Raw genomic sequence first — 24,699 nt, forward strand, 5'->3', positions numbered from 1 at the left:
GCCGTTCTGGCCCACAGAGACGGACAGGGGGGCGGGGCCTCGCCGTCACACCTCGGGCGGAGCTTCCCTTTAACCCCTCCCTTCAGGGGTCGAGCTGACGGAGGTCAGCACCCTTGTGAAGAACACAAGTCACCCACATTTAATACTGAAGTCGACGCCCCTGGCCAAGGGAAGGGACACCCACACTTTAAAAGGATGTGCCTGTAATTACTAATTACAGTATAGTAATTAAAGGCCCAGGTGTGGGAGAACGAACAGAAGACCAGTGGCCCTGAGCGCCAGGACTGACCATTTCTGCTATAAAACAGGGATTCGAGAGGAAGAAGGGGAGGCAGTTTCCTGATCAGAGACTGGTCCAGACAGGCAGAGAAGGGGGGGGGCGACTATTTACAGAACATTCAACAGCGACAATAAAAGCGTGGAGACTTTCTTCTCTGCAGGCAACCCTTGAACTCCACTTCCCCGTCTTCCTCACACACGCACACACTACTTCACAGCCCAGACGCACTGCCCACCAGGAGCCCCGGCACAGCCCTGGACACCCCGTAGGGCACAGGGGTCGGCACGCATTGCCAGCCCTCTCCCAGTCCTGCACGCAGACGTCACAGCACATCACCAGATCACAAACATCACAAAGGTTCCCAGCAGGGCCACAGATACAATTTCCAATTCCTCTTTTTTTTTGCCAGCATCAGGTTTCACGTATGTCCACATTTTACAAAGGTCGCTATCAAATAGTGCTTCTTCAGCTAAAACAAAGAAAACGAAAGAACGCTTGAAATGCAGAGCTTCCAGTTCAGTACATTTTCCTACCAACCTCGTCATGTCATGAAGTTTTCCTAGGATGCCTCTCATGAGTCCCTGTTTTATACTGCTGCTTTTAAACAGCAACAGTTGCAATAACAATAATTCTGAAAGATTTGTTAGAATGAACTTTTACCACCCAGTCAGGGACCACAAAGAACTGCTGCTTACAAACCAAACAGAAGCTGAAACAAGACCCTTCTCCTGTGGTTGTAAAGCTCAGGACTGCCACTGAACCCCAGAGCCCCTTACATTGTCTGACAGGGTCTTTGACACTAAGGACTAACCTCTTTTTACAACAGCCAAAGACAAGGTTCAAGAGACACTGAAAACAGAGGTATATATATATACACACACACACATCTGCAACAGAAACACTGCCACAGACACTAAGATGACACTAAGCTTCCTACAGCATTTCGCAAAGAATCAGAAATAAAGATTTAATTCAATTTACTGGCACTAACTCCGAAGCAGGGTGGGGGGGGTGTTTCAAGTCCATTAATCTCTGCCTGATCCAAGCACCAGCACTGGGATTTGTCAGCACCAGGATGGGCTTTGATGACGTAAGCTTACAAAAAGCCCAAACGAGTTGTTCTCTTCATCCTGGAGAGTCCCTGGTCTCCGACTCCCAGTCTCAGGCAACGTCAGGCAGAGTGGAAGGGGCTTAGAAACTACAGGGCGAAATGGGCCACTTAAACCACGCAACACACGACAACACCCATCACAGCTGGGAGGCAGGCAGGCTGAGCCCAGGAGAAACGTAGAGGGATAAGGTCAAATTCAGAACAGGACTCCTTATCTTGCTCTTCACCTTCAGCTTAACAGGATTCCGAGTTCTCAAAACCCTTCGTATTCCCTTTAATACAACACAACCAGCTGCTCCTGAAGGCAGCAAATGACACTGGGACAAGTACCACTCACTGTATTGTTTTTATGTAAAAAAAAAAAAACAGGAAAAAAAGACAGTTCCAGCGCTCAAGAAGATCTTTCAGATGAAACAAAAGTTGAAATTGTGATGTTTTATATGTTTAGCTCCCCAAAGCTGGATCCTCTCTGCCCTCAGCGAACGTGTCCAGAGGGGGCTTTGGCACAGAAGTTGCACTCTCTCACACACACACACACTCACGCGCAGCAGACTTCACCAAAGTCGGAGAGCTCGGGGAGGGCGGAAGACAGGGGGGGCGGGAGGGAGAGGCGCAGCTCTGTTTCTGGACCAGTGTGTTATTGCGAGTTCCTGGTGCACCTGGGGGGGCCCTGGGGGTCTCAGTCCGCAGTGACCTGCGTGGTGACCTGGCCGTCCGCACTCTGGCTGGTGGACTGGATGAACATGGGCTGGGCCAGCTCCTGCCCTGCCGGCATGGTCACCTGCTGGATCTGATAGAGCTGCTGGAAACACAGGACGCGCAACAACAGCGGCGTTAGGGCCCCGCCACGCGGGCAGTGCGGGAAACACGCGCGAAAAAAAACTTTTTACGCACGAAAAAGGAATAAACAGGAAAGCAAAAGCTAGAGCAAAGGCCATCTGTCTCACCTGGCCGTCTGTGAACTGGTTGAACTGCTGCTGTCCCTGCTGCACCTCCGTCTGCGATATCTACACGCAGGAAGAACAGGAGAAACGTTACGTTGTGCTCTTAGACACTTGGACTTACACTCCTCTCACGGCAGCTGTTACACTGTGAGAGTTGCTACGCACGATTCACCAGCCAAGCCACATGTGCCTTCTCACATCTTAAGGAAGGATACTGCTGGCTCAGAAAGCAGTTGAGAGACGCGGTACCTGCTGAGTGTTTGTGGTTAGAGTCTGGATCTGCCCCTGCACCACCTGGGTCCCGGAGACGGGCTGAGCCAGCCGGATATACTGGAGCTGGCCGGTGTTCAGCTGCACCTGCACAGAGCCACCACAAGGGGGAGACAAAGCCACACATTTCAGCAGAAGTCACTCAGAAATCACTTCGGCAAAAAAAAAAAAGACAAACCAAAATACGTCGTCATCTGGCTTGTAACTTTTACAACCGGCATCAATATGGAGTCTCAAACTCACTGGTATCTGCTGTATCTCCCCAGTGTTGGTGATGATCTGCTGCATGACTTGCATGGTCTGCCCTGCTGCCGGCTGCGCTGCCTGCGTCTGCCCCTGCGCAGCTGCCTGCACGATCTGCACTTGCTGCCCTTCCCCGACCTGCATCGTCACAGGTGCACTCTAGGACAGAGAAGCAAAAATAAAAACCGTAAAGAGGAATGCACCACTTCTCACCGCCACTCCCCCCACCTCCCCGAACCAGCAACTGCAGCGTCAACATTCCCTGCCAGGATTTAGCAAAATGATCTGTACTGAGTATTACATATTTTGAGATGACTGACAGTGACACAGCAAAGGAAGCACGATTTCAGACAGCTGTGAGTGTAAACAAATAAAGTCTGGGAAAAGAAGACCTTCTGAGGCGCAAACCTTACATTAACAGTCACTATGCACTAACAGAGCAAAGTTCATTTGGAGTATGAAAGACTTCCAATTAAAATGTCAATTTAGCCCCGACGTTCAACATTCACAGCCAACATGGTAGCTGAACGTAATCCAAAGTATTTGCAACTTTCCAGCATTACTTACCGACAGGATGTTGTACAAGTGCTAGACTTGAAATACTTCATACCACTAAATGGTTAATATATACACCTTTATCTACTAGGAAGCTCTCCTGAGATATCTGTGGAGAGAGTGTGGGTGGGGCAGAATTTCTAATGACAGCAGTCGGATGTTGGTCAGGTTAACTTCTACAAGATCTGGGCTCAGACGCCTGATGTCTGCTCTCTTAACGTTATGTAGGGCGTCCTGGGATCTCGAACATCCACAGTGTGGACAGCACAGTGCCTGCCTGTCAACAACTTGCTTGGGCATAGGTCAGGAAGCTCTGGCCCAGAGACAGTCACCTGCTGGTCAACCACTAACAGCACTGAGACAATCGAGCTGTCTCTTGGTGGGAGGGGTCCCACTGCAGTCCTGACATGACCCAGCAGAACCAGCAGAGCTGCTGCCAACTAAATACAATCTCCAAGGTCAAAAGGCAGCAGTTACATGTGCTGCACTCCTGTATTCTGTAGAGCCCAGACATGTCAAAATTGGACGCCATCTAAAAACAGCAGCACGTCCACAGCTTTGTTATAAGCATGGTGAACATGGCCAGGCTAGCCCAGATACTGCTGCGTTTACTGGTTTTAGGCTTGGCGTTTTGTCACAGTTGCATTAGGCCCCGCAGCGTCCAAACTCCTCCTCTTCCTCTCCTGCACCTTTCCCCCCACCCCGAGATCAGTACCATGATGGGGGAGGCTCTGCTCTTCAACTATGCAACCTGCCCTTGTACAGCTGCTGCACAGTGGCTTCTTGTTACACCTACAAACGGCACTCCGGCAGGAGAGAGCTTTACTGCAAGAGCAAGCGAGAAGGGCAGAAGACATGTATGCACACGAACGCACTGTTACAGCACGGCTGCGCGAGAGCCTCCAGCCTTCACCTCGCACGCTGCAGCTGAAGTGGTCTTCACGTTCCGTACCAGAGACCTCAGCTCAATCTCCCCGCAAGGGCAAGCAGTTGAGATGCAGAAAGTTGGACTGAATTGCTACCGATTTCAGCTGTACAAACAGACATTAATTGTACAGCAAGTTCGAAAAACACAGAAGCAAAAGGCACTAGAAAATGTCTATCTTTTTATTTCACTACAAAGAGAACAATTTCGGTGCTTTATATATTTGCAGGGCATTACAGAATTTTCAACTGCAGCAAAATAGGGATTAGGAGGGGACCCAACCCACCTACCGCTAGAAGTGCCTCTTCTACACCTGCAGCCCCCCAACACAGCAGGGTAGAGGGAGGGGTGGGAAACGGCTTCACCAGCTGAATTAAGAGGGAGATTCAGGGAGGACATACTGTATAAGCACCGAGTTAAATTTCACCAGGACGCCAGAGTAACACCCCTACTCTTACAAACATGATCCTGGGTTGTTTAATAACCAGTCAGGAGCTCCGTTTTACAGCTCACCTGGAGGACAGGCCCACCATACTGGGGCACTGGCTTGGAAACTCTGGTCCAGAGACAAGAGCGCCACCTGCTGGCTCACCAGCAGCATGGCTTTCCCTCGAGGGACACAACCCCATCCCCGCACTTGTTGGGCCCAGCCTTGCTTAGCTTCTTGACATGAGAACTCTGCTGAAACCGAACATTTCGATCCAGGTCTGAAAATACAGATTTCTACTATATCATCCATTTCCTAACCGCTTCTCCCAATCCAGGATTGTGGGGGAGGCAGAGCCTATCTCAGCAAGCAATGGGAGCCAGGCTGGATACACCCTGGACAGGACACTAGCCACTGCAGGGCACACAGACAAACACACCAGGGCCAATCCTCCCACAAACTAATTAACGTACCAATATGTCTTGGGACTGTGGGAGGAAAACAGAGCAGCCAGAGGAAACCTCTATTCTATCACTTCACCATAAAGCAACATTCACTTTCAATTATCAAATTTAAAAATCCACCCATACACTACTTAAAAATAGAATCAGCAGAGCACTGAAGTTCTATAAGGACTTTGCTGTAATGACAACCTGTCGAGAAGACACCTCTATATTCACTGGAAGTGTTTCCAGCTTCTGACAAGTACACAGAAGAGAGAAGTGTGGCCTGGCCCAGAACTGACCAACGGCAAATCTAAGCACAAGCACACTGGAGTATTCACCCCTTACTGGCTGCTTCTTGATAAATTAAGCGCAGAAAAACAGAGCAATGAATGACACACAATGGCCAGTCCTGCGTGGACATGAGGTGTAAGCAGTAAGTATGGCTAATGAGGAGGAGAAATCTGCACTGAAGTACTGGAGTGATTCAGTTATCAACCTGAAGCACAACTTAACAGATACCAAGGGCCCTCAGCAACACACGAGACAGGGGGCACAGCCTGGTCACTTCTACCACCGCCACCAGCACTGAAGCGAACCCATGATGGAGAGACAGAAGTGGTGCTGCAGAAGTCATTGTCACGCTGTGCACATGGAACACAAAGGGGTCATGACCTGACTTACTGGACCCAGGATAAGTAACACTGGATAAATTCAGCACTTCTTCTATACATCACGGGTTACAGGTTGGTCTCGGGGCTGGTGGCGGCAAAATGGCGTAGGTTCTGCCTTAGTGATAGAAGTTCTTATGTCACAGCGCGGACCCTGCAGGGTGGTCAAGCAGCAACACAAGGCCCAGGAACCTCAAACCTTTTTGCAATGTGCTGCTTCAGCAGCCTAGCTGCACTGCTGAAGGGAGACCCCCTAGGGGTAAACTCCAACCTAATTAAACAGGCCAAGGTCTGTCTGAATGGGGCCACAACCACAGAGGTCTGCAGGGTGTCGTAGTGAACCCCGAGCCGAGTTCTCAGCCCCGGGGGGGTGGGGCTCCCCCGAGCCTCACCTGGCCCTGCTGCGGCTGGGCGATGATGATCTGGCCAGGCTGCAGCGCGGTGGTGGCCGGGGCCGCGGCCTGCTGTCCCTGCTGCTGCCCCTGGACCTGCACCGGCCCCGGCTGCTGCGCCAGAGTGAAGTAATACTGCACGGGCTCCGCCGGCGCCACTGACTGGCGGACTTCCTCCTGTGCAAGAGACAGGCACACACACACACACAACACGAGCAGAAGTCAGAGGCAGCTCAAATACGGCATTTCAACACTGGAAGGCGACACACAACAAACAAATACATGTTAAAAGATACAGAGAGCTACGATCAAGCACCGCCTTGCGAAACCACGAAGGAAGCTGACCACACACTCCGCAGTCCTGGACGTGCAGCGCCCGGCTGGAGCTCCTTAAGGCTACAGCAGCGATCCTCACGCCTGATCCTGGTCCCGGAGAGACGCAAGCGCGTCTGTTCTCGCCAGCTGGGCTCTTAGCGACCGTACCGGATCGATACAAAGCCACCCCCAGGCCTCCTGGTCCCTGTGCCGCCTGCGCTCCCGTGACCCGGCGGGACCGGAAGTGAAGACCTCACCCTCTGGCCCTGCAGCTGCACCGCCTTCTGTGGCAAAGAGCGTAAACACCCCTCTCCCAGCTCCCTGTTGTCACAGCTGAGAGTGTAGGATGTTTACACCCCTTACACACAGCCCTGGCCACGGCTCACGCCCGGCTCTCTCAGCCCCTCTCAGCCGGGGAGCCCCCGGGAAAAATTCAAGACCCCCCGACGGAAACTTCACAACAAGGCTCGTGGGCAAAGTGGCAGCCGGCCGCTGCAAACATCCGACTGAAAGCCCATCCGGTCTCCACACAGCTTCCAGTCAAGGATGTTTACAGCGCCCCCAGCTGTCAGAGACAAGATCAGCCTCCTCACTACCACAGAGGTCAGAGAACTTGCTCACGAAGGCGGAAGAGACTCAACTTCCTCTTGTTCAATTTCCACTCTCGACCCTGTGCACCTACACTATCTTTGTGAGGGTTTTTTCAATTCCCCCCCCCCCACACACAAAAGTCTTCATTCCCTCCCTGGACAGGACCGAAATGCTGGAATACGGCCGAGCGATTATTATCTCGTACCTGCCGTTTGGGGGGCTTGAGCTCGTCTCGGGGAACAATGTCAATCAGGAAGTCGAACTGGTCGAACTTGGTGATGGCCATCGCGATGTCGTTCCTCTGCAGAGCCAGTCACAAAAAGAAACTGGTTTGAAATGGCTCTTGACAAGGGAGGGGGGTTAAAAACAAAACAAGCGAGGGCACGAGAACAAAATCAAACGAGCAAAACACAGGCAGAGCCTCGAGGGCGCCGCATCTCAGCCGACACCGGGCTGCATCAGGCTCGTGCCGGCACCAGCGCGCTCAAAATAGAAACCCCTCGTCCCGCGTGGTATTTTCCACAGGATATTTCATCTAAAGACTCCCCATTGTCATCCCCAAATACACAGCCCATGCTTTTATATTTAGAAGCATGAATAACGCTGGGTGACCACGGGCCGCCTTCGCAGCTGCTCCGCTGACGAGGAGGCGCGGCCCCTGCCCCCATCGCGGCCGCCCCGCCCCACTCCTTCCCCCGCTGCCCCGGTCCGAACCGCAGCAGGCAGGGACGGGCCGGGCCTGGCGCCGAACCGAACAGGAATTGAGACCGGGGGGGGGGTGCGTGAAAACGAGCCGCGCCGACGGGACAGAGGTCAAGGCGGGTTTCTTGCGGGGGTCTGTTTAAGGAGCACTTTGCCCCCTGCAGGTCCACACAGATTTAAACACTGGCCTCAGGCACAGGCTAACCTCTAGGCAAAGCAGACAGCGCCACCTCCAACAGACTGCACTGCTCCCAGCACGGCAGCCCGTCAAACCGCGCAGGGCCCCCCAGCCACCCCGAGGACCTATGCTCACGCTCGGCAAGATGAAAACAATGCTGATGACCGCAAATGCAATCCCCCGTTCTTCAGCCAGCAAGCCGGAGCCTTTTGAACTCGGCCGCAAGCTTTCAAGAAAGCCCCATCCCGTCCATCAAATACCCCCACAGTCCGAGAGCTGGCCTGGATTTTTGGGGGGGGGGGGGGGGAATGGCGCATTAAAAGTGATCCCTTCTCCCAGGACTCCCCCATCCCCCCCAGAAATCATAGATAAGGTAGCCTGTTCTCAACTACCACCACAGGTCTGAACAGTGGAAGACTGAAGATGGACAAATACACCCACAGACTAGCCTCCAGGGCCCAGGATCTGTTTCTAACAATTATTTATTTATGGCTTTGGGCGTGCAACAAGCTTTGGTAATGTTTTGATGTGTACAACAGAATGGAGCTGGTTTTTTTATAAGACCCTCACGAGGGAAATCTCCATACTGATCAAGCCAGTTAAAAAAAGAAAAATCTGACGCATTAGATGCCATCGTACTGTTGCATATGCAAGAGCCAGGCTGTTAGGCTCATCTTGCTTGTTCAGTTGTTTGCAGCTTCCTGATTGGAGGATGAGCGCCCAGCCAGACCTTGAGAGTTTATCTAGCTGAAATCCCACTGACAGGTTGTTCCCAGGAACTGAGCTTCAACATTGTGTTCCAGACCCCCCTCACACAAGTGCTTGGGTGAATTAGTGCCAACTGACTGAACCCCAGAGGTTAGCTGCCTGAACCCTCTGCTTAATTTCCGTTTGTGTCCCCATTTCACAGGTGAATGTGAAGTGGCCTATTCAAAATACTCGAAGGCCCCGACAGTCAACCCAGCCGACTTCTTCAGAATGGACCACGACACACCCAGAAACTGCATTTAAGACCAGGAACAGGAGGAACGTCCTCACCCTGCAGGTTGTGGGGAGAGAGTGGAACAAGTCTCCCAACTACGTGAGTAAATGCCTTCCAGAAGCCACTGCAGGAGATCCCATTGGCTAGTTAACTGCCAAACAAGACAGGTTCTTATGCAGAGTGCAGAGCTCCAGCCCTCGACTCAAGCTCCCTGAGCTGTCCAGGACGGTGCTTCTCCAGGCACGGCGGAACTGGCGGCCGGTGCGCGATGGGTGCAACCCCCCCAGCCAGGGGCCCACGCGAGGTGCAGTTTACCTGCAGTGTCCTGCGCTTGTTGTCCTCGGTGTGGATCCACGCCCGCAGGGTCAGCTCCGTGATGAAGATCTGAGCCGCTTTGGCGAACAACACTGGGGCCTCGGCGCTGATCATCTGCACACAGACAGAGGCCGGAGAGCCCTAAAGAGCCTGTAACCTTGACACAAGCCAACTTCCCTGCAGCCAGTATGCATTCCAGTCACAAAAGGAAAGAAATTCTGGAATGCTAAACCAACACAAGAAAATCCGCTCATCACTTTGTGGGACGTGACAAAGTTCTTTACCGCAACAAGGTAACCAGATTAGAAAAAAAAACACTGGGTAGACTATGCAATGATGGGATTTCAGGCTCCAGGCAGAAGCCTGCTCGCTGTGAAGTGCATCATGTTCCTGAAGAGGGGAACTGTGAGGAACTGGGAGAAACTACAAAGGGTTTCAACTGCTTGCGATGGGAAATAAGGCAGACTGGTTGAAATGGAACTCATGGTCTACAGCCAAAGGAAGAAAAACACAGGGAGCAAGGCCCACAGGCTCCTCCAGGCTCCTACCTTCACATCCTCATCCAGCTTCATGATCTTCTTGATGCGAGCCAGGGGGAGCTCCTGTACCCGGAAATCCTTCTGAAAGGCAAGGGAAGCAGCGCTGGTGACCTCTGCCATCACCCAGAACCGCTGCTTACTCGGGCATTTCGACATCTTTACCACTGAACCGGCTGACCCAGGGGAGTCCTAGGGCTCGACCGTCAGGGACTGAAGATCATAATGACCTCCAATGTTTAAAACCATAACCGGTTCGATGAACTGAGAGAGGCCTGGGCTGGACAGGAAGACAGAGGAGGAGAGGGGCGGACAGGCGTCTGGAAGGATCCCTCAGTGTGCAGTCCAGTTAGTCAGGTACAGTGAAGAGGGGGAATACTGGGGGACACTAGTGTTCTTCATGCTTACAGTATGGCCTATTGCCAGAGTACAGCCACGAAGGGTGCAGAGCTTTGTAAAAAAAATAGGCTGTATAAGATCACCCTCCGTGTTATAAAGCCTTTTTTTTAAAGTACAGCCAGAATCTCCCAAGATTGGGCGGCAGCCTGCAGAAGACATCTTTTTTCCTGCATTACAGGAAAACAAACTGAAAGCATCACAGAAACAATGGATTTAATATTTTTTCAGATTTAAATAAGATCTTATAAGAGTTTAATTCACTAATAAATGTAGGGACTGCGTTCACTGCTGCCCCAAGAATCTCCGTACACAGACTGGGGGGGTGGCTGGCCTGCTCATCAGGGATTAAAGAGGGAAACGAGGAGCAGGAGCAGACTGACCAGGCACAGTGCACAGAGCAGAAGGGAGGCTTGCTGACTCAAGGCATGGTCCTGCCCCAGACTGCAACACTACTACTTCGGGGTCAGGGGTGAAAACAGAGCTCCCTTTGTACAAAACCCTCTCCAGGTTTACAGACCCCCCACCAGAAAGAGGGAGCAGAGACGCAGGGAAGGTGCGATATCCGCTGGGGCAGCTACGCACCACTGTGAGATTCCGGATCTCCTCCATCACCCGCGGCCAGAAGGACTGGAGGCTCTGCTGGGCGTCGCTGCCAGCTGCTCCAAACCCACTCTCCGCAGACATCCTGGCTCCTGGAGGGAGGAGAGAGACGGAGCAGGAGTGTGGAGGGCAGGAGAGAGAACAGGAGAAGGAGAAAAGAAAGAGAGAGGGTCAGAAATGAAGAGGAGGAAGAACGATTAAGGATGAAAAAGCAGTAATGAGTGTTATGAACCACAATAAAAACAAATCCCTGGGAGTAATCCAGATACAGTACTGCAGCCAGCAGTCAGCACTAAATTTACAAGCACCGCTGTGCATTCCTGACTGCGGCCACTACAGCCGTGCCATTCTTCCCTCCTCTTTCATCAGCCCGGAATTAACTAGCACAGGCTGAGCATACCTGACTGTGTGCAAGACCAACCCCTCACCCCGCGCCAGCGCAAGCATGCCGAGACCCACCTACACTACCCTTAAAAGGCCAGAATATTTCCGCTTTCTAGGCCCGAAGGCAGGGGATCTTGGAAACCCCTTGTTAAACACCAGGACAGAAGGTCGCTTGTCAAAAATCCTCATGGTTTTGCTTTAAATTTTACCTGAAAACCAAAACTTTCTTCCATGGTCCTATATTTTCCAGTTAAAATAAAAACCCTTAAAAACCATATCCGATTCCTTGAAGCGGAGTCCCACTCAAGTTACTACAGCGCGCAAGAAATTCTGCATTCGCTACTCACGGACGTGTCTGAGCTTGCGGCTGCAGCAGGCGCCCGCAGAGCTCTTTCTTTGTGGAGTTTTACTTGCAAAAAACCCAGAAGTTTGAATTACAGGGGGAGTGTCATCTCTACAAAGATAGCTGTGCCAAGAAGAGAGGCGCTTGACTGATAAAGAGTGCACAGCAGGGCAGGAATCACACTCCTCTCAATCTGCACATGGAGCAAAAACCATGACCACGCTTAAAAGGGAGATGAAGACTGATTTTTATTTGATATACGAGAAAGCTTCTGTACCAGTCTCACATTACTGCTTAACAGTCATATACTGGGGATTTATCATTTCCAAGTGAATGATTCTCAAATCAAGTGAAGATTTCTATACTGTGCTACACAGACGCCCGACAAGTCAGAAGAACATGGAGCAGCAGCCTGCTGGATTACACCATGTGTTCTGTGTCTGTTAATCGCCGGCAGTTGAAGCCTGGAAGAGCAGTGTCAAGTGTCACCCTCCGGTTCAGCAAGCACAACCACCAGAGCGAAGTCCCCGTCAGACTCCAACTGTGGGGCTTCTGCCTTTTTTGGGACTCCCTGTGTGCCATTCCGACTCGCGCCCTTGTGCTGCCGAGGCAGCGAGGGCATGGGAAAAGAACGGAAAACCCAGGAAGTGAACAGCACAGACCTTTCCTCTCCCCAGTTCCCTCCAGGAACGCTATCCCTACGGCTTCTAGGCGTTTTCCACAACGTAGCGCTGTGCTGTCGCTGGCCCTCCCAGCCACAGTTCTCAAACTGCACAGCGCAATCAGTCACTGAACACCCATCCTGACCGCTCCAGATCGACACGGCCCACCGTACCAGCAGCCCCATTCGAATGGTGATGGATTAAAACAATCTTCCTCAAGTTATGCTTACAAAACACTGGATTCACTTCCGCGAAGGCTCCATGGCTGGGGACGCAGCCTGGAATTTCCCAGGTTTTCCATAATGAGCCTGACCCCAGTCAAAATGACAGCAGTTAAATATAGCTCTTCGCTAAATATCCAAGGTCCCGAATCACAAGAATAATGTGGAATTAAACATTATTCACTGCACAAGGTTAGTTTCTTTTCAAAAACAGCAGTGCGTTAAAATTTTACATGAATGTACACTCTTATATTTTCACCAACATCTTAAACTTGACTAGGGAAGCCTAAGCAGCTTGAGGCAGCACAGGCGCGATAGAAGAGTACAGGCTGGCTGCTTGACTGACAAATGGCTTTCGAGCAGCCTTGACTCGCAAGCGTCAAGACGGCACCTTGTCAAAGCCGCGCAGCTCCCATGCGGGCGCGTGCTCAGGTTTGTGTGCCAAAGATAAGGCCGATAATTAAATGATTCAGCGAGCAACATTAAAAAACAATCTGTCTAATTACCAGTCCAATGAGGCCGACGCGATGCTGTGATTTCTGCCGCTACCGAGAGGGGACATGATGAAAGAGGAGGTGGAGGAAGAGGAAAACAAATGAGACACAGACACACACGAGCTGCTGCCCTGAGTGGCGACTTGACCGTTTCCTGTGGAGATTAAAATTATCACTTAAAGCCCAGACGACTTCCTGCTCTCTTTCCTCTTAAACTGGGAGTGTCTCCAAGAGCTGGGGAACAGCAAAGGAACCTGCGCCGTTTCTGTGCCTCCCCCGGTCTCTGTACAGAGATTCCTTACAAACCCTTGCAGGTCTCAAGTCTTTCTCCATCAACCACGATCAGACCACAGGCAGAGGGTTCCACAAGCTCAGCTCAGTCCAAGCTTGACCAGTTTAAGCCTCCTGCAGACGTCTGAAGCTGCTGATAGTTTAGGGACACCAACAAGGCCTGCTGGACAAACGAATGTCCACAAAGAGACAAGAGACCAGGACTGTCAGTCTCACAAAACGTACTCTACCGTCCTGGAAGAAGCTATGAAGAACAGCGACTGGGATGATTCAAGGTCTAAATGGGATGCAGCCTACTGACAGAAAAACGACCTCAAGTGTCACTTCAAGGGGACATGATAGGAGTTTTAAAAACCCCCAAGGGAACAGTCAAGTCCAACCGAGCGAGCCGCCCCTGGATCAACAGCGAAATGAGCACCTGAAGACTCAAAGTCCAGCCCAGGTTCTCGACAGCAGCTTCTTTTTTGCCTACGACCATCTTCCACCTTCTACACTCGGCATTTGGATTTGCAATTGGCAGGTCATTGGCCACCAGCTGTGAACTTCACACACAGCGAGAGCCGGTGTGCAACGCTCCTCATTCCCCAGCGCGGGCAGCACTGCGTGTGAGGCCCAACACACCGGCGTGCAGGCCCAGGCGATTTTGTTGCGTCACATGTGAGGGCACCCTGGGGCAGACCTGGACATGCCCTGAATCCTTTGTAACCAACCCTCCCCGAGACTCAAAGACTCCGCAGGTCACGGGCACACGCAGGCATACGGCCAGCTTGCCGTACGACAACAGGCTGCTTCCTCTGCCTGGCTCGGCACAAGGGGTCTCCCGCCTGACTCGACCAAGCTACATCTGTCAACGATCATGACACGGTAAGAAAAAGATCATTCTGTCCGCTTAACGGCAATCGCCTCACACAGGGCCGCAACAACTGCTGCTGCAGTGACGGCAGCTCTGCAACTCCTCCGGGGACTGAAGAAGGCTCACCGGGAGAGCTTGAGGGAAAGAGTCACTGGGGCAAAAATCTCCCGTCTTCAAGCCTGAGAGATGCAGCTCTCTTCCCTGAAAGAAACAGTCAGGCTGCATGTTCTCTTCCCACAACCCCGAGTCCATCAGGGATGTAAAAAAACCTGCGAGAGGAGGAGCAGCACCCGAGGGGCCCTGCGTGGTCCCCAGGTGAGCGTGCAGGAGACACTGTGCACCAGGACACAGTGTGCCGGTCACACGACTGAGCGACACAGCGGCACCTCTAGTCCTGACGGAGGGACCAGGCACCACGGTAATTACTGCAGCAGGGGGGGCACAGGTGGGCCGCTGCTTTGAAAACCCTCACCTTGAAGGATCACAGCACTTGATGACAGCCCAGGCAGAAACCCAGAGCCTGGAAGAGGAACTCCTGGGTCTCTCTGCACGCCACGATCACACAAGAGCGCTTTCACCGAAAACCTGGCTCTTCCAGGCACGTGGTCAAAAATAGGACTCCGATTTCGATCGGCCTGACTTGGTAATATGTACAGTTAATCGACATTAAAAACAAAACGCTGGTTCCTTTAAAGTTTGATTGCCAGCAAGATTAAAAAAAACAAACTAGGACTAGTGACCGCAAGCCTGGCTTTGGAAAAGAAACTCCAACTTTCCCTTGAACTGTGGAAAGGGGACGGTGTGTGCGCATGTAGGCCAGGTGGGGGTGGGAGGTATCCTCTCTCCCTGCCTTCCCCTCAGTCGGTTGTTGCTCCAGCCAAAGCATCGCCCCACTGAAGGGGACCTCCACCCCTCGTGAAGATGACCCCCTCAGTCCAGCTCTCCACTGCCTGCACTTCCTCACCTTCCTCTGCGAGGGGCAGAGAGGTCCACACTCAGCCAGGGCCTTGTAAGAAAATGGGAGGACTCTTTGCTGCAGAAAGCCAAAGCATTCCAGGCAGATGTGTATCTCCAGAATAATTATGTTTTTAGTTAAGAAGCAGGTGGCACCATGCCAGCTGACGAAGGGCATTCAAGGGTGACGGTGCTGTGATCCAAACTTCAATTTCTACCCCATAATTCCAAGACGAGTTGCAAAGCACGACCTGAATTCTTCTTTTTGAAAAAAACAGAAGTGCTTTACCTTGAACAAACTACTCTATACATTGAAAGCTTACATAAGAACTGGATTAAACAAAAAAGATACCACATTATGGTGGCTCAATCCCAGTCACCCCACAGAAATAACTCATCTGGGCACGGCAGCGAAGGGTCTAACAAACCAAGCCACGTGGGAGAAGAACAAGCACAAACGCAAACTGACCTAGTGGATGCACTAAAATTGCCAACTTCAAATGAGCTCAATGATCTAAACCTGGGATCCGACATGTGCTGGTCTCTCCTGTTCAGCAGTGTTGCAAAGTCACCTGAGACGCCCCCATCCCTCCACTACCTTCATCCGTTTACGCTCAAGTGCAACTGTGCTGGGATCTCAACAGCAAACGCTGCCCTTGGTTCTGCTTACCCCTGGAACTCCAGGAAGCAGTTGCGATCTCTCAAGGTCACTCATTAGTACTGGAGAGAGGGAGGGAGGGGAAAGGAGAGGCCTGGCTTTTTCCCAACTTTCGCTGCAGCACCTACCGGCCCCCCAGTAATCCCCAGACTGCTCTGTGAAACCCCAAGATACACACACAGGCCATATCACAACATCACAGCGAGGCAGCGGATGTCTCCTCCTAAGCTCACCTGCTGGCCGGCCCTCAGGGGGAGGAGGGACAGTCGCAGGACCTGCTCCCTCTCGCTCACCACCGGCCGCCTGCAGAACCCTTAACATTCCAGTGACCTTCACACCTCCGGCTCGAGAAAGATCACGGCAAGCACAACAAACACCACTTAGGACTTTAAAACAAAGGCCCCGCAAAAGGACAGCAGGACCGAAAACTTGACTATTTCCCTACACTCCTGGTCTGGGCTTTTTTTTCTTTTTTTTTTTTTAAGTCTCAGCCAAACACTACAGAAAGGGTTTCATTTCACAATCGAACATGGAAGCCAAAAATAGCCAACAAACAGCCATCCCAGTTCCACTATTCTAACCACACTACAGTACTACGCACAGCTGAATAGGACATTCAAATAACATGCAAAACTTCCCCTGAGCTCCACTGACCAGCTCCGTGCACCGGCAGCACACAGCGCCTGGCTATTTTTAGGCGGCTTGCCGTCCTCCTCTGTGCTCCGACTCCATATTGTCGCTGCTGTACTGACACAAGAGGTGAACTTCCAGCAGCTGAGGAAGCTCTGGGAGCCGAAGCCGGGAGAGGCACCCGGGACAGGAACAGCCCCAGCGCCCGTCCTGCTCCAGACCCTGCAGTTTGTCAAGCGTGGTTCACAAACAGTCGTGACCCCTCCGCATCACGAGCTGGGAGCGAGTTTTATCGCACTGGCTAACTGACTGCACACCCATCTCAAATTCCTCACTCTGTCACTGTCAAACTCGCAGGATAACCGACACCCCCACCCACCCAAAGATAAAAGCAAGAAAACAATTTACTCTTGAGGCCTCTTTGTCTGAGCACAATGGCAAAAAGGTGAGTGAACTGTGCAACAGTGAGAGGGAGCTTTCTCCAACACCAGTGCTGCAACAACACAAACCAGAATTATGTGCTTCAGTGCCAGGACTCAACTCTGTCCACTCAGGAGAAAAAAATAAAATATTGAAGTTTCCCCAGTGTGTGGTCAATCAATACTTCAGCACCTCGTTTTGACATTTTCTTTTACTGCACTGACTATAATAAAAGATGCAAACACAAAGTTAATTTAATCATGGCAATCCCAGACAAGCTACAGGACGCACACATCTAAACCATTCATGTCTTTCATTCCGTGTGTGCTGTCAGATTTGCGATAGCCCAGTTTGGTCAAGAAACAAGGACACCAGCAGCTCGAACTGACAGGTCAGTTCTCTTCTGTAAAAAAAAACTCAAGCAAACAAAACCCACAAACTGAGCGAGCAAACTGGAATGTAAGGGAGAGGAGAGTTACGGATTAAAAGGTGTTCTATATCCGTACGGGAGAGAAGTGCAAGAGAAATTAACTACCGCTTAAGGAAAGAAAAAAGAAGAAAAAAAATCACAAACATACATCTTCTTTCACGTTGGATATTTCGTACCCAGAACTGCATCAGCTGCCGTCTCTGGGCCGCAGTGCAAACTTACCGGCCGTCCTGCTGGGGCTGCTGCCTGCGCTGGGAGCACATTGACACGGTCTCCTTGGGCTGAGAGCGAGAAAGCAGGAGGCAGGCTTCCCAAGGCCCCATCCAGGAACGAACAAAAGGCAGAATAAAGCAGCGAGCAAGCCGCTTGGAACGAGAAGCCTGCAGCCGAGCAATCACCCCCCCCTCCCTGCACACAACCCCCCCTCGCACTCCCCTCGTCTCCTGCCTCCCCTACAACTCCTCTACAGAGCCCCCGTTCCCCCTGACAAAAGAAATCAAGGCTCATAATCTGCATGTCTTTCACTTGACCCCTGTTTCTCAGAAGACGAGCAAAGAAAAAAACAGAAACAGTAGCAGAGAAGTACAGCACAGACTCCAGACAAGATCTCTTCTGCCTTCTCTCCCTTTAACATTCAAAAGTAATCAATCTAGCGTGCTACTTGATACCCCAGCCCTGCCTCCCAACCTCAGCTTCCCCTCCCAGACCATCAAGGCCCAATCAGACAACAGAGCCCTCCCCCTCCGTTGGCTGCAATGCCTGACAGTCATTCTGGCACCTCCCTCCTCCTCCTTCTCCACCCAACCCCCTTTCACCAGCAGCCAACTTCCTGTTTTAAGTTACCTTGAGCTGTAAGATAGGGGTCAGGGGAAGAAAAGAGGAAAAGGGAAAAAAAAAAAAGGGAGACGAGATCAGGAAATTAAATAATCAAAAAGAGCTTGATTGTGGAGAATGAAGAACTCCACTTCACTGCTTACCACTAAGCTTACACACGCCTGTTTTCAAAGACAGGAAATCTGGAACATTTCTGACAACAGTTCCCCTATTATTTACAATGTCAAACTAAATGTCTTTCCGAAGCCCGCCCCACTATGCTTCCGATTGGCTGCCGGACTGCCGACGCACACGGCTCAACCTCGCGTGACTGGTTGCCGGTGATGTCCGTCTCAGGCAGCCCGCAGCAGCCCCATGATTTAAAGAGAGAAGGCTCTATCCGACGTGGGAACTGGCTCGCACTGCAACACGCGCTGTCGCTCAGACACTGACCGGCGTTTCATGTGCGCACAGATCCTCCCTCACACGACACAGACCTGCAGACCCGGACTTGGAAAAGGGATGTTCATTCCTTTACTGTTAAACTGCACTTTCATGTCCCTGAGGCCTCTGGCTTTACCAGTAACTTCCCCAGCAAGCAGGAAATAAAATGTTCTCTTGAATTGAGCGATTTAAACACAAAGTGCAAACAACTCAAGAACGTTCCGCACTTAATTAATTTTTGGGATGAGCGTCTCCAGGAGGCCGGGAAAGTGCTGAAAGGGGAAGAATCGGCAGTATCGCCCGGGCTCCTGCCCGAGGCGGCTCAGCGCGAAGCCAGCTGGGGTGGGAAAGTCCGGACGAGCGGGCGGGGCGGCAGGTCGATGAAACCACAGTGGAGCAGCTTTCCCCGGAGTCCAGCGCCGGGGACGGGCGAGCAGCCCCTGCGCCTCCTTCGCCAGCGACCCCGCGGCACGTTCGTCCAGGCGGCAAGGCGGCCCGGAGCCAGGGAGCGTTCCCAGTTCCTCCAGCCAGGGCAGCCAGCAGCAGGTGAGAAGGCGGCGGACCTGAACTAGCTCCAGGTGTACGATTCAGGCCGCTGTTGGACATCCTGTTATTTCCCCACTCAAGACTGCCCCTCAGCACACGGCCGTCTCGCGCTCAGGCTCAGCACTCCTTCCCAGATGAGCCGCGGGACAGGAAGGAGCTTCGCAAGGGCGGGAAGGTCGAGCTTATCCAGCGCGCGGGGCGGGGGGCGGGGGGCGGGGGGCGGGGGGGGGGGCCAAGCTGCCAGGAGCGCCACAGAGCATCTCGGAGAACCGGAGTTACAGGGCGCCGACGGCTGGAGCAGAGGCCGCGGAGAGCGACGGCGTGTGGCCCCTGGCTGAGGTGGGGAGAGCACAGAGAGCAGGAGGAAGACCAAGCTGGCCAAGAGGGGGTACGCTGGGCTGGGCAGGCACCCGGGCTAGTGGAGGAAGGGGGCCCTATCGCTGGCCCCCGCATTATGCGCTGACAGTTCACTCCAGGCGGCTGCGACGCTAACGGGTGCGCCAGACAGGGGCCAGCAGAGGCCGACCATCCTGGTGGGGGGGGGGGGGCATCGCACTCCTGGCGCAGGGGGCACATGGAATGACTTTGCACGATGATGCAGGAGTTCCTCCTGGCTCACTCCTGCATTACAGCGAATCCCTACTGTGCCAAAAGGCCTTCAGAAACCAAATTAAACTTCCCACAGCAAACACCACACGGGAGAGAGGAAGACAAGAGAGGCGAGAAATATCTGTCCCCGTCTTTGGAACGCAGCTCGCGGGTTCAGAGGCAGGCAGTGGACTCAATAACCGTACAGAAAACACATCCACTCAGCCACACCAGTCCAGGCTCGGGCTGCCTGTGGAATTATTAACGTTTGCAGTGGGCGAGAGTACAGTGTGAGTTTCAGGGACGCAGCACAAGGTCACTCTCCCATGCGATATTGAAACATAAACCAACTCAGCTCTACCTGTGTGATGTAAGACATTGCTGCACTGCTCTAATTCAATGAGAGGGCCCAAGAAGCACAGCCCAGCACAAAAATAATTGCATTACAAACTCATTTCAATGGGAGCAGCCTTCATTCATCACACTTTACAGGCAGATGGTTCTGTGGTGCTCTGCTTTCATCAATACTAAAAATAAGTTTAGTCCGAGTACTGTTTTAATTGTTGGTAGAAGGACCAGAAGGCCTTGGTTCTACACACCTGGATCTCTGGGAGATGTCAGAACATCACTTAATTACACAAGAAGGGCATGGGTGGAGAACCCTCAGTGGCACCGGTATATCAGAGAAGAAACAGCTTTTAAACACCAGCACTGCAATGAGATTTAATCCAGAGGACTGAACTACTGCAAGGAACAGGGCACGGGCCAAAACCAAGAACCAGCGCAGCCTTGACTTAAATGCACAACGCAAACGTGTATCACACATGGCCTGCGTTTCACTGGGACATTAAGACATCCCATACCCAAACTGCTGATAAACGGAGCCCAAGCGCTCTGACAGTGCAGGAAGCTTAACGCGGGTCCTCTTAGGACCCTGTGGCCTCATCGAGAGGAGGCTGTGCCTTGACCAGCGAGCTCTGGGAGTACAGCGAGGAGCGGCTCCTGCGCAGGCACTTACGCAATCACATGACCTGACCTGAGCCTGAAATACCTTCTGCAGAGCGATACAGGAACGTCAGCTCCACCAAACACACATATAACAGAAACACAATAAATCACTGCAAGCTCTGGTCTCCTTTCTGCCCTAACAAAAAGCATTACAGTCCATAAAACTTTACAAACCTTCAAGAGTGGCAGACTAAGATAACCAGCCTGCTTATAAAACTTTACAACTCTACCCCTCTGCTATCCTGCAGAGATCACACAGAGGTCGAGTGACCTGCTACCCCACAGCACTCGGATTAATAAGGCAGCACAAACACAGTTAAAGAGGAGCTGCAGTCTCAATTTCTCAGGCCGGTTATTAAATCTCCGTAACAAAATAAATTAATTGATGGTATCACAAAATTTTACAAACTCAGAATTAAGCACAAAAATTGTGAACTTGGCGAAAGGACTGTAGGTCCTGTCAGGGCAAGAGGAGAGTTTGTGAGAACCGAGACGCTGGCTGCTGTAATGACGAATATGACTAATGTAACACAATATACGAGCAAATAAGTACAGCTCATGCAGCAGACATTCCACTGCAGAAATGTTCCAACGTCATCCGCATGCAGAGTTAATAAAAGGATTATTTGTTATCAAAACGGTTTTGAAGTCAAGAGCAATACGTTTGGTCTAAGGCCTGCTTCTTTACAATTTCATAAGGCCGCATCACGTCAGGGGACACTTCATTGCCTCCTCCTGAATCGCAGAACATGGTGCTGCGCGTGCCTGGAAATGTCACCTGCTGTGCGTTTAAAACCTCCAGTTCGCATCACGACTGTGTAAACTGAACTTTCATTGTGGAGCGAAATGCACTCGCCAATGCCGTTGTCTCTCCTGTACCAGCCTCGGTTCAGCTCAGCGGGCAGCAGGAGGGCCAGGAGGATGGTGGACACTGGACCTCAGCGTACCCTTGCCCAAGCTCGTGGGTGCCCAGAGGGCCGGCCAGCCACCGACAGGGCGCGACACGGCTCTCGCTCCCCACGGCTGCACCCGCGTGGCAAGCCGAGGACGCCACGAGCCGATCCAGCGCACCCCTCCTGCTCGCCAGCGCCCGGGGCGCCCCGAGCACGGGCGGGACCTCGGCCGACGCCGCGCGCGAGCACGTGTGCCCCTGCAGCCCAGCTCTGCCCGGTCTCGTGTCTGGTCTCCCGCGGCGAACTCACAGCGCCGCACCCCACGAGGAGGGCGGAAACACCCACAGGGGCCCGTCTTTGAGACGCAGACCCTGCAGAAAGTGCGTGACGGCTCCTTCTGCTGCAGACAGTCTCTCTTCGCTGCGCCAAAACAGTGGCGACAGCAGAGCCCTCGCCTGACCCCTTGCTACAGTGAGCAGAAACAGATGGCTTCCCAACTGGTACCCACGGGCAAGAAACCCACAATTAACTTGTTTCGCTCTTTTCTCTTTATAAGGCTGACAAAGGAGGGCGGCACCGCAGATGGATTTCTTTAAAAAACAGGTTCACTTTTCCTGGCTCCCACCTCAAGCCTGTCGGGGGAAGAGCAGGGAAAGTGGAGCTCGAGCACAGCAGCAGCAGGAGGGAGAGAAGTGGGGCGCCCGCCAGGCTGCACCCCAGCGAAGACCAGAAACAAGCCAGCAGCAGTAACCACACAGGGTCGGACAGGCAGACTCCACACAACTCCACACATCAGCCCGCCAAAGACCCCAGGCTGCGAGCACACTGGCGAGAAAATCTCAATCAGCCTGACGCTTCCTCCTGTGGATCACACTGTATTCTAACACATCATCGCTCCCTGCACAGCTGTGGCACTGGACGGCCCACGTTTGGACAGAATGCCCTCTCGGTGCGTTTTCAGACGCCGCAGAAACACTGTGCTCTGCCGCCTGTGCCGATCCTCTCCGTCTCGGAGGAAAGGCCTTGTGCTGCGTGTTCCCAGCCAGCACAGGGCCGGGGGAGCGACAGGAGCAGCACGGCTCATGCCTGCGGGGGAGCCGGCCGGACCAGGCTCATGCTTTGTGGATTGTGGGAGACGAGCCCCACGCTGAGGCAGTCTCCATCTGTCAGCAGCACCCCGAGGTGTGCCGGCGCCAGACCGCACCAGGAGCGCCCGGGTGGGACGCGCCGGACAGAGGTGACCACACGCCGGGACTGGGCGCTACGTCACTGTCCGGGGAAACGGGCGGCGGGGAAGATCTGCATCCTCCAGGCGCAGGGGAGGACAGGCGGCAGGAATCAGTTTCTACAGATCTGGTCACCCATCGCCCGACACCGCTGAGCGGCAGAAAAGCGCCCGGCTCGGCTGGACGGGGTCACGGCTGACTTGATCGCCAGCTCAGCCGGGCCTGCGCGTCCCGGCCCGTCTCAGACTTCCCGAACCTGCACCGGGCGTGTGGGTTTTGTGAAGCTCTTTGCCCGCGGCAGGCGAGGACGCCCCGGCGGGGGAAAGGGACAAGCGACGAGGGACCCCCGGCACCAGAGCCGCGCAAAAAACGCGCCGCTCGGCTATCAAAGGCGACTTTCCCTAAAAACGCTCGCAAAACCTGTGGAAAGCGGCTCTAACCAATAAAGATTAAGTTTGGATATGTCCCTCAGACCAATCAAACCTCGGACCCGATTCCACCAATCAAGGTTTCTAGGGTTGAGGCGCCTGTGAAACGGACGTCATTCCGGCTCCGCCATGGAAAAGGCCACTCCGTGCCAGAGAAGCGCACCCCGGAGCCAAAATGGCGGGCACAGTGACGCAGTTTCACCAATGCCTATCCGCTCCGTAAAGCGTTGCCACCAATAAGCGCCTCAGAGAGCGCGGAGGGAAATGGCGCCTCTGTTCATCTGAGAAACAATCAACAACAGCGGAGAGTGTCTCGGCGCTTCAAATAACCCCCGCAATAAATCCCACAACCCCAGAAACCCATTCATCTTTCTCGAAAACAACCATAATCAGTGCCACTGTCCTACTCACCGGCTGCTTTTTTCAGAATTTCGCGCTGAAGTCCAGCTCTGCCTATTATTTATTTTATTTTAACGGCGATGGGAAACAAGATGGCCGCGCAGCGAGCGCTCTGACGACTTCTCCCCTCGAGCGGAAGCTGGGCACGACCCCGTTGGAGTTAACCAATCAGACCTGCGAATAGCCGTCACGTGAGAGAAAGCCTGAAGGCAGCCGCCATGATGGGTTACGGCACAACAGGATAAACGCCGCCATTGCTGTTACCCTAACGTTTTGTACGTAAAAACAGAATTCTATTTCACAAAAAAGATAGCAACTTATTAAAATTGTGAGATTGATATGTCGTTTTAATATGCCTTCTTAAAAAGCTAGCAATTTCATAATTTTCCAGTACTATCGTACCACTCGAAATTAGGAGATTTGAAATGTTTTGCTCGATATTCAACACTAGGCGGCGCTGCAACGCTAAAACAAAACGATCCTGTCCGGCGTAGTAGGACAGACGCTGAGAACATGTAAACCAAAGCACTATCACCGCCGGATACGGGCAGCCTCAAATATATTATTAAATCTCCTTCAGGTGAGACACAAACAGTTAACCTGGTTCAGCCTATTGTTGCTGCCTGTCAATTGTGTAGAAACCCAACCTCAATGAAGAGATAGTTTGAGTGAAAAGTCATCTTCCCTTGACAAATAGCTTCTTTAATTCACATCGATCACAATCAGCGACTGGAGGTAAACTGCGCTGGAGCAGCTGGTGTGAAGTGCTGTAGCTGCTGATCCAGCACAGCTCCCAGTCAGGTCTAATTGACTCGTTGTCAGGGGCTCCTCGTCAGGAACATCACCCGTTCCCCTCTGCACAGCCAGCAGGCTGAAAGAGCTCTTCTTGGGCTACAACACACACATCTAGCAGGATCACCTGGCAGCTTAAAGCAAAAAACCTACAATCTCAGTAGAAAGACACACGCAATTGTGTTTTTACATTTTGAATGACCACCTACTGTATCTCAAAAACAGAACAGTATAAAAATACCTAAAGCAGCAAAATTCATTTCTGGTCCTGAAGGCCTGCAGTATATTAGGTTTCGCTGGTAATTTATAATCCTCACTGGATGCAGAGCTGGAAACAATGGTC

The 24,699-nt window shown here is 52.5% G+C and overlaps 1 protein-coding gene across 4 annotated transcripts; it reads right to left on the reverse strand.

Moving 5' to 3' along the window:
- Window positions 1–1,745: 1,745 nt before the first annotated feature.
- nfyc (nuclear transcription factor Y, gamma) lies at window positions 1,746–23,692 on the reverse strand. 4 transcript variants are annotated; one of them, XM_088602442.1, is made up of 11 exons: window positions 16,394–16,587; window positions 10,862–10,971; window positions 9,893–9,964; window positions 9,345–9,458; window positions 7,373–7,468; window positions 6,262–6,438; window positions 4,619–4,696; window positions 2,849–3,007; window positions 2,585–2,692; window positions 2,339–2,398; window positions 1,746–2,193 (listed from the first exon to the last, which is right to left on the reverse strand). In XM_088602442.1, exons 2-11 carry the CDS (start codon window positions 10,961–10,963, stop codon window positions 2,071–2,073), a joined length of 1,089 nt encoding a protein of 362 aa, XP_088458568.1. In that variant the 5' UTR covers window positions 10,964–10,971; window positions 16,394–16,587; the 3' UTR covers window positions 1,746–2,070. The 4 variants fall into 4 exon arrangements, with proteins under 4 accessions (XP_088458568.1, XP_088458565.1, XP_088458566.1 ...); XM_088602439.1 differs by lacking the exons at window positions 4,619–4,696; window positions 16,394–16,587 and adding an exon at window positions 23,577–23,692; XM_088602440.1 differs by lacking the exons at window positions 4,619–4,696; window positions 16,394–16,587 and adding an exon at window positions 17,442–17,865.
- Window positions 23,693–24,699: the final 1,007 nt, after the last annotated feature.

This window comes from Lepisosteus platostomus, chromosome 13 (genome assembly GCF_059453375.1).
Source record: "Lepisosteus platostomus isolate fLepPlt1 chromosome 13, fLepPlt1.hap1, whole genome shotgun sequence".
NCBI classification, from domain to species: Eukaryota; Metazoa; Chordata; class Actinopteri; order Semionotiformes; family Lepisosteidae; genus Lepisosteus; species Lepisosteus platostomus.

Coding starts and splice junctions, on each gene's coding strand:
- nfyc (XM_088602442.1), bottom strand. CDS start 10,963: ATGTCTGCGGAGAGTGGGTTTGGAGCAGCTGGCAGCGACGCCCAGCAG. Junction 6,439..7,372: donor TCAAGCCCCCCAAACGGCAG/GTACGAGATAAT, acceptor TCTCTTGCACAG/GAGGAAGTCCGCCAGTCAGT. Junction 2,194..2,338: donor ACCAGTTCACAGACGGCCAG/GTGAGACAGATG, acceptor CTGTGTTTCCAG/CAGCTCTATCAGATCCAGCA.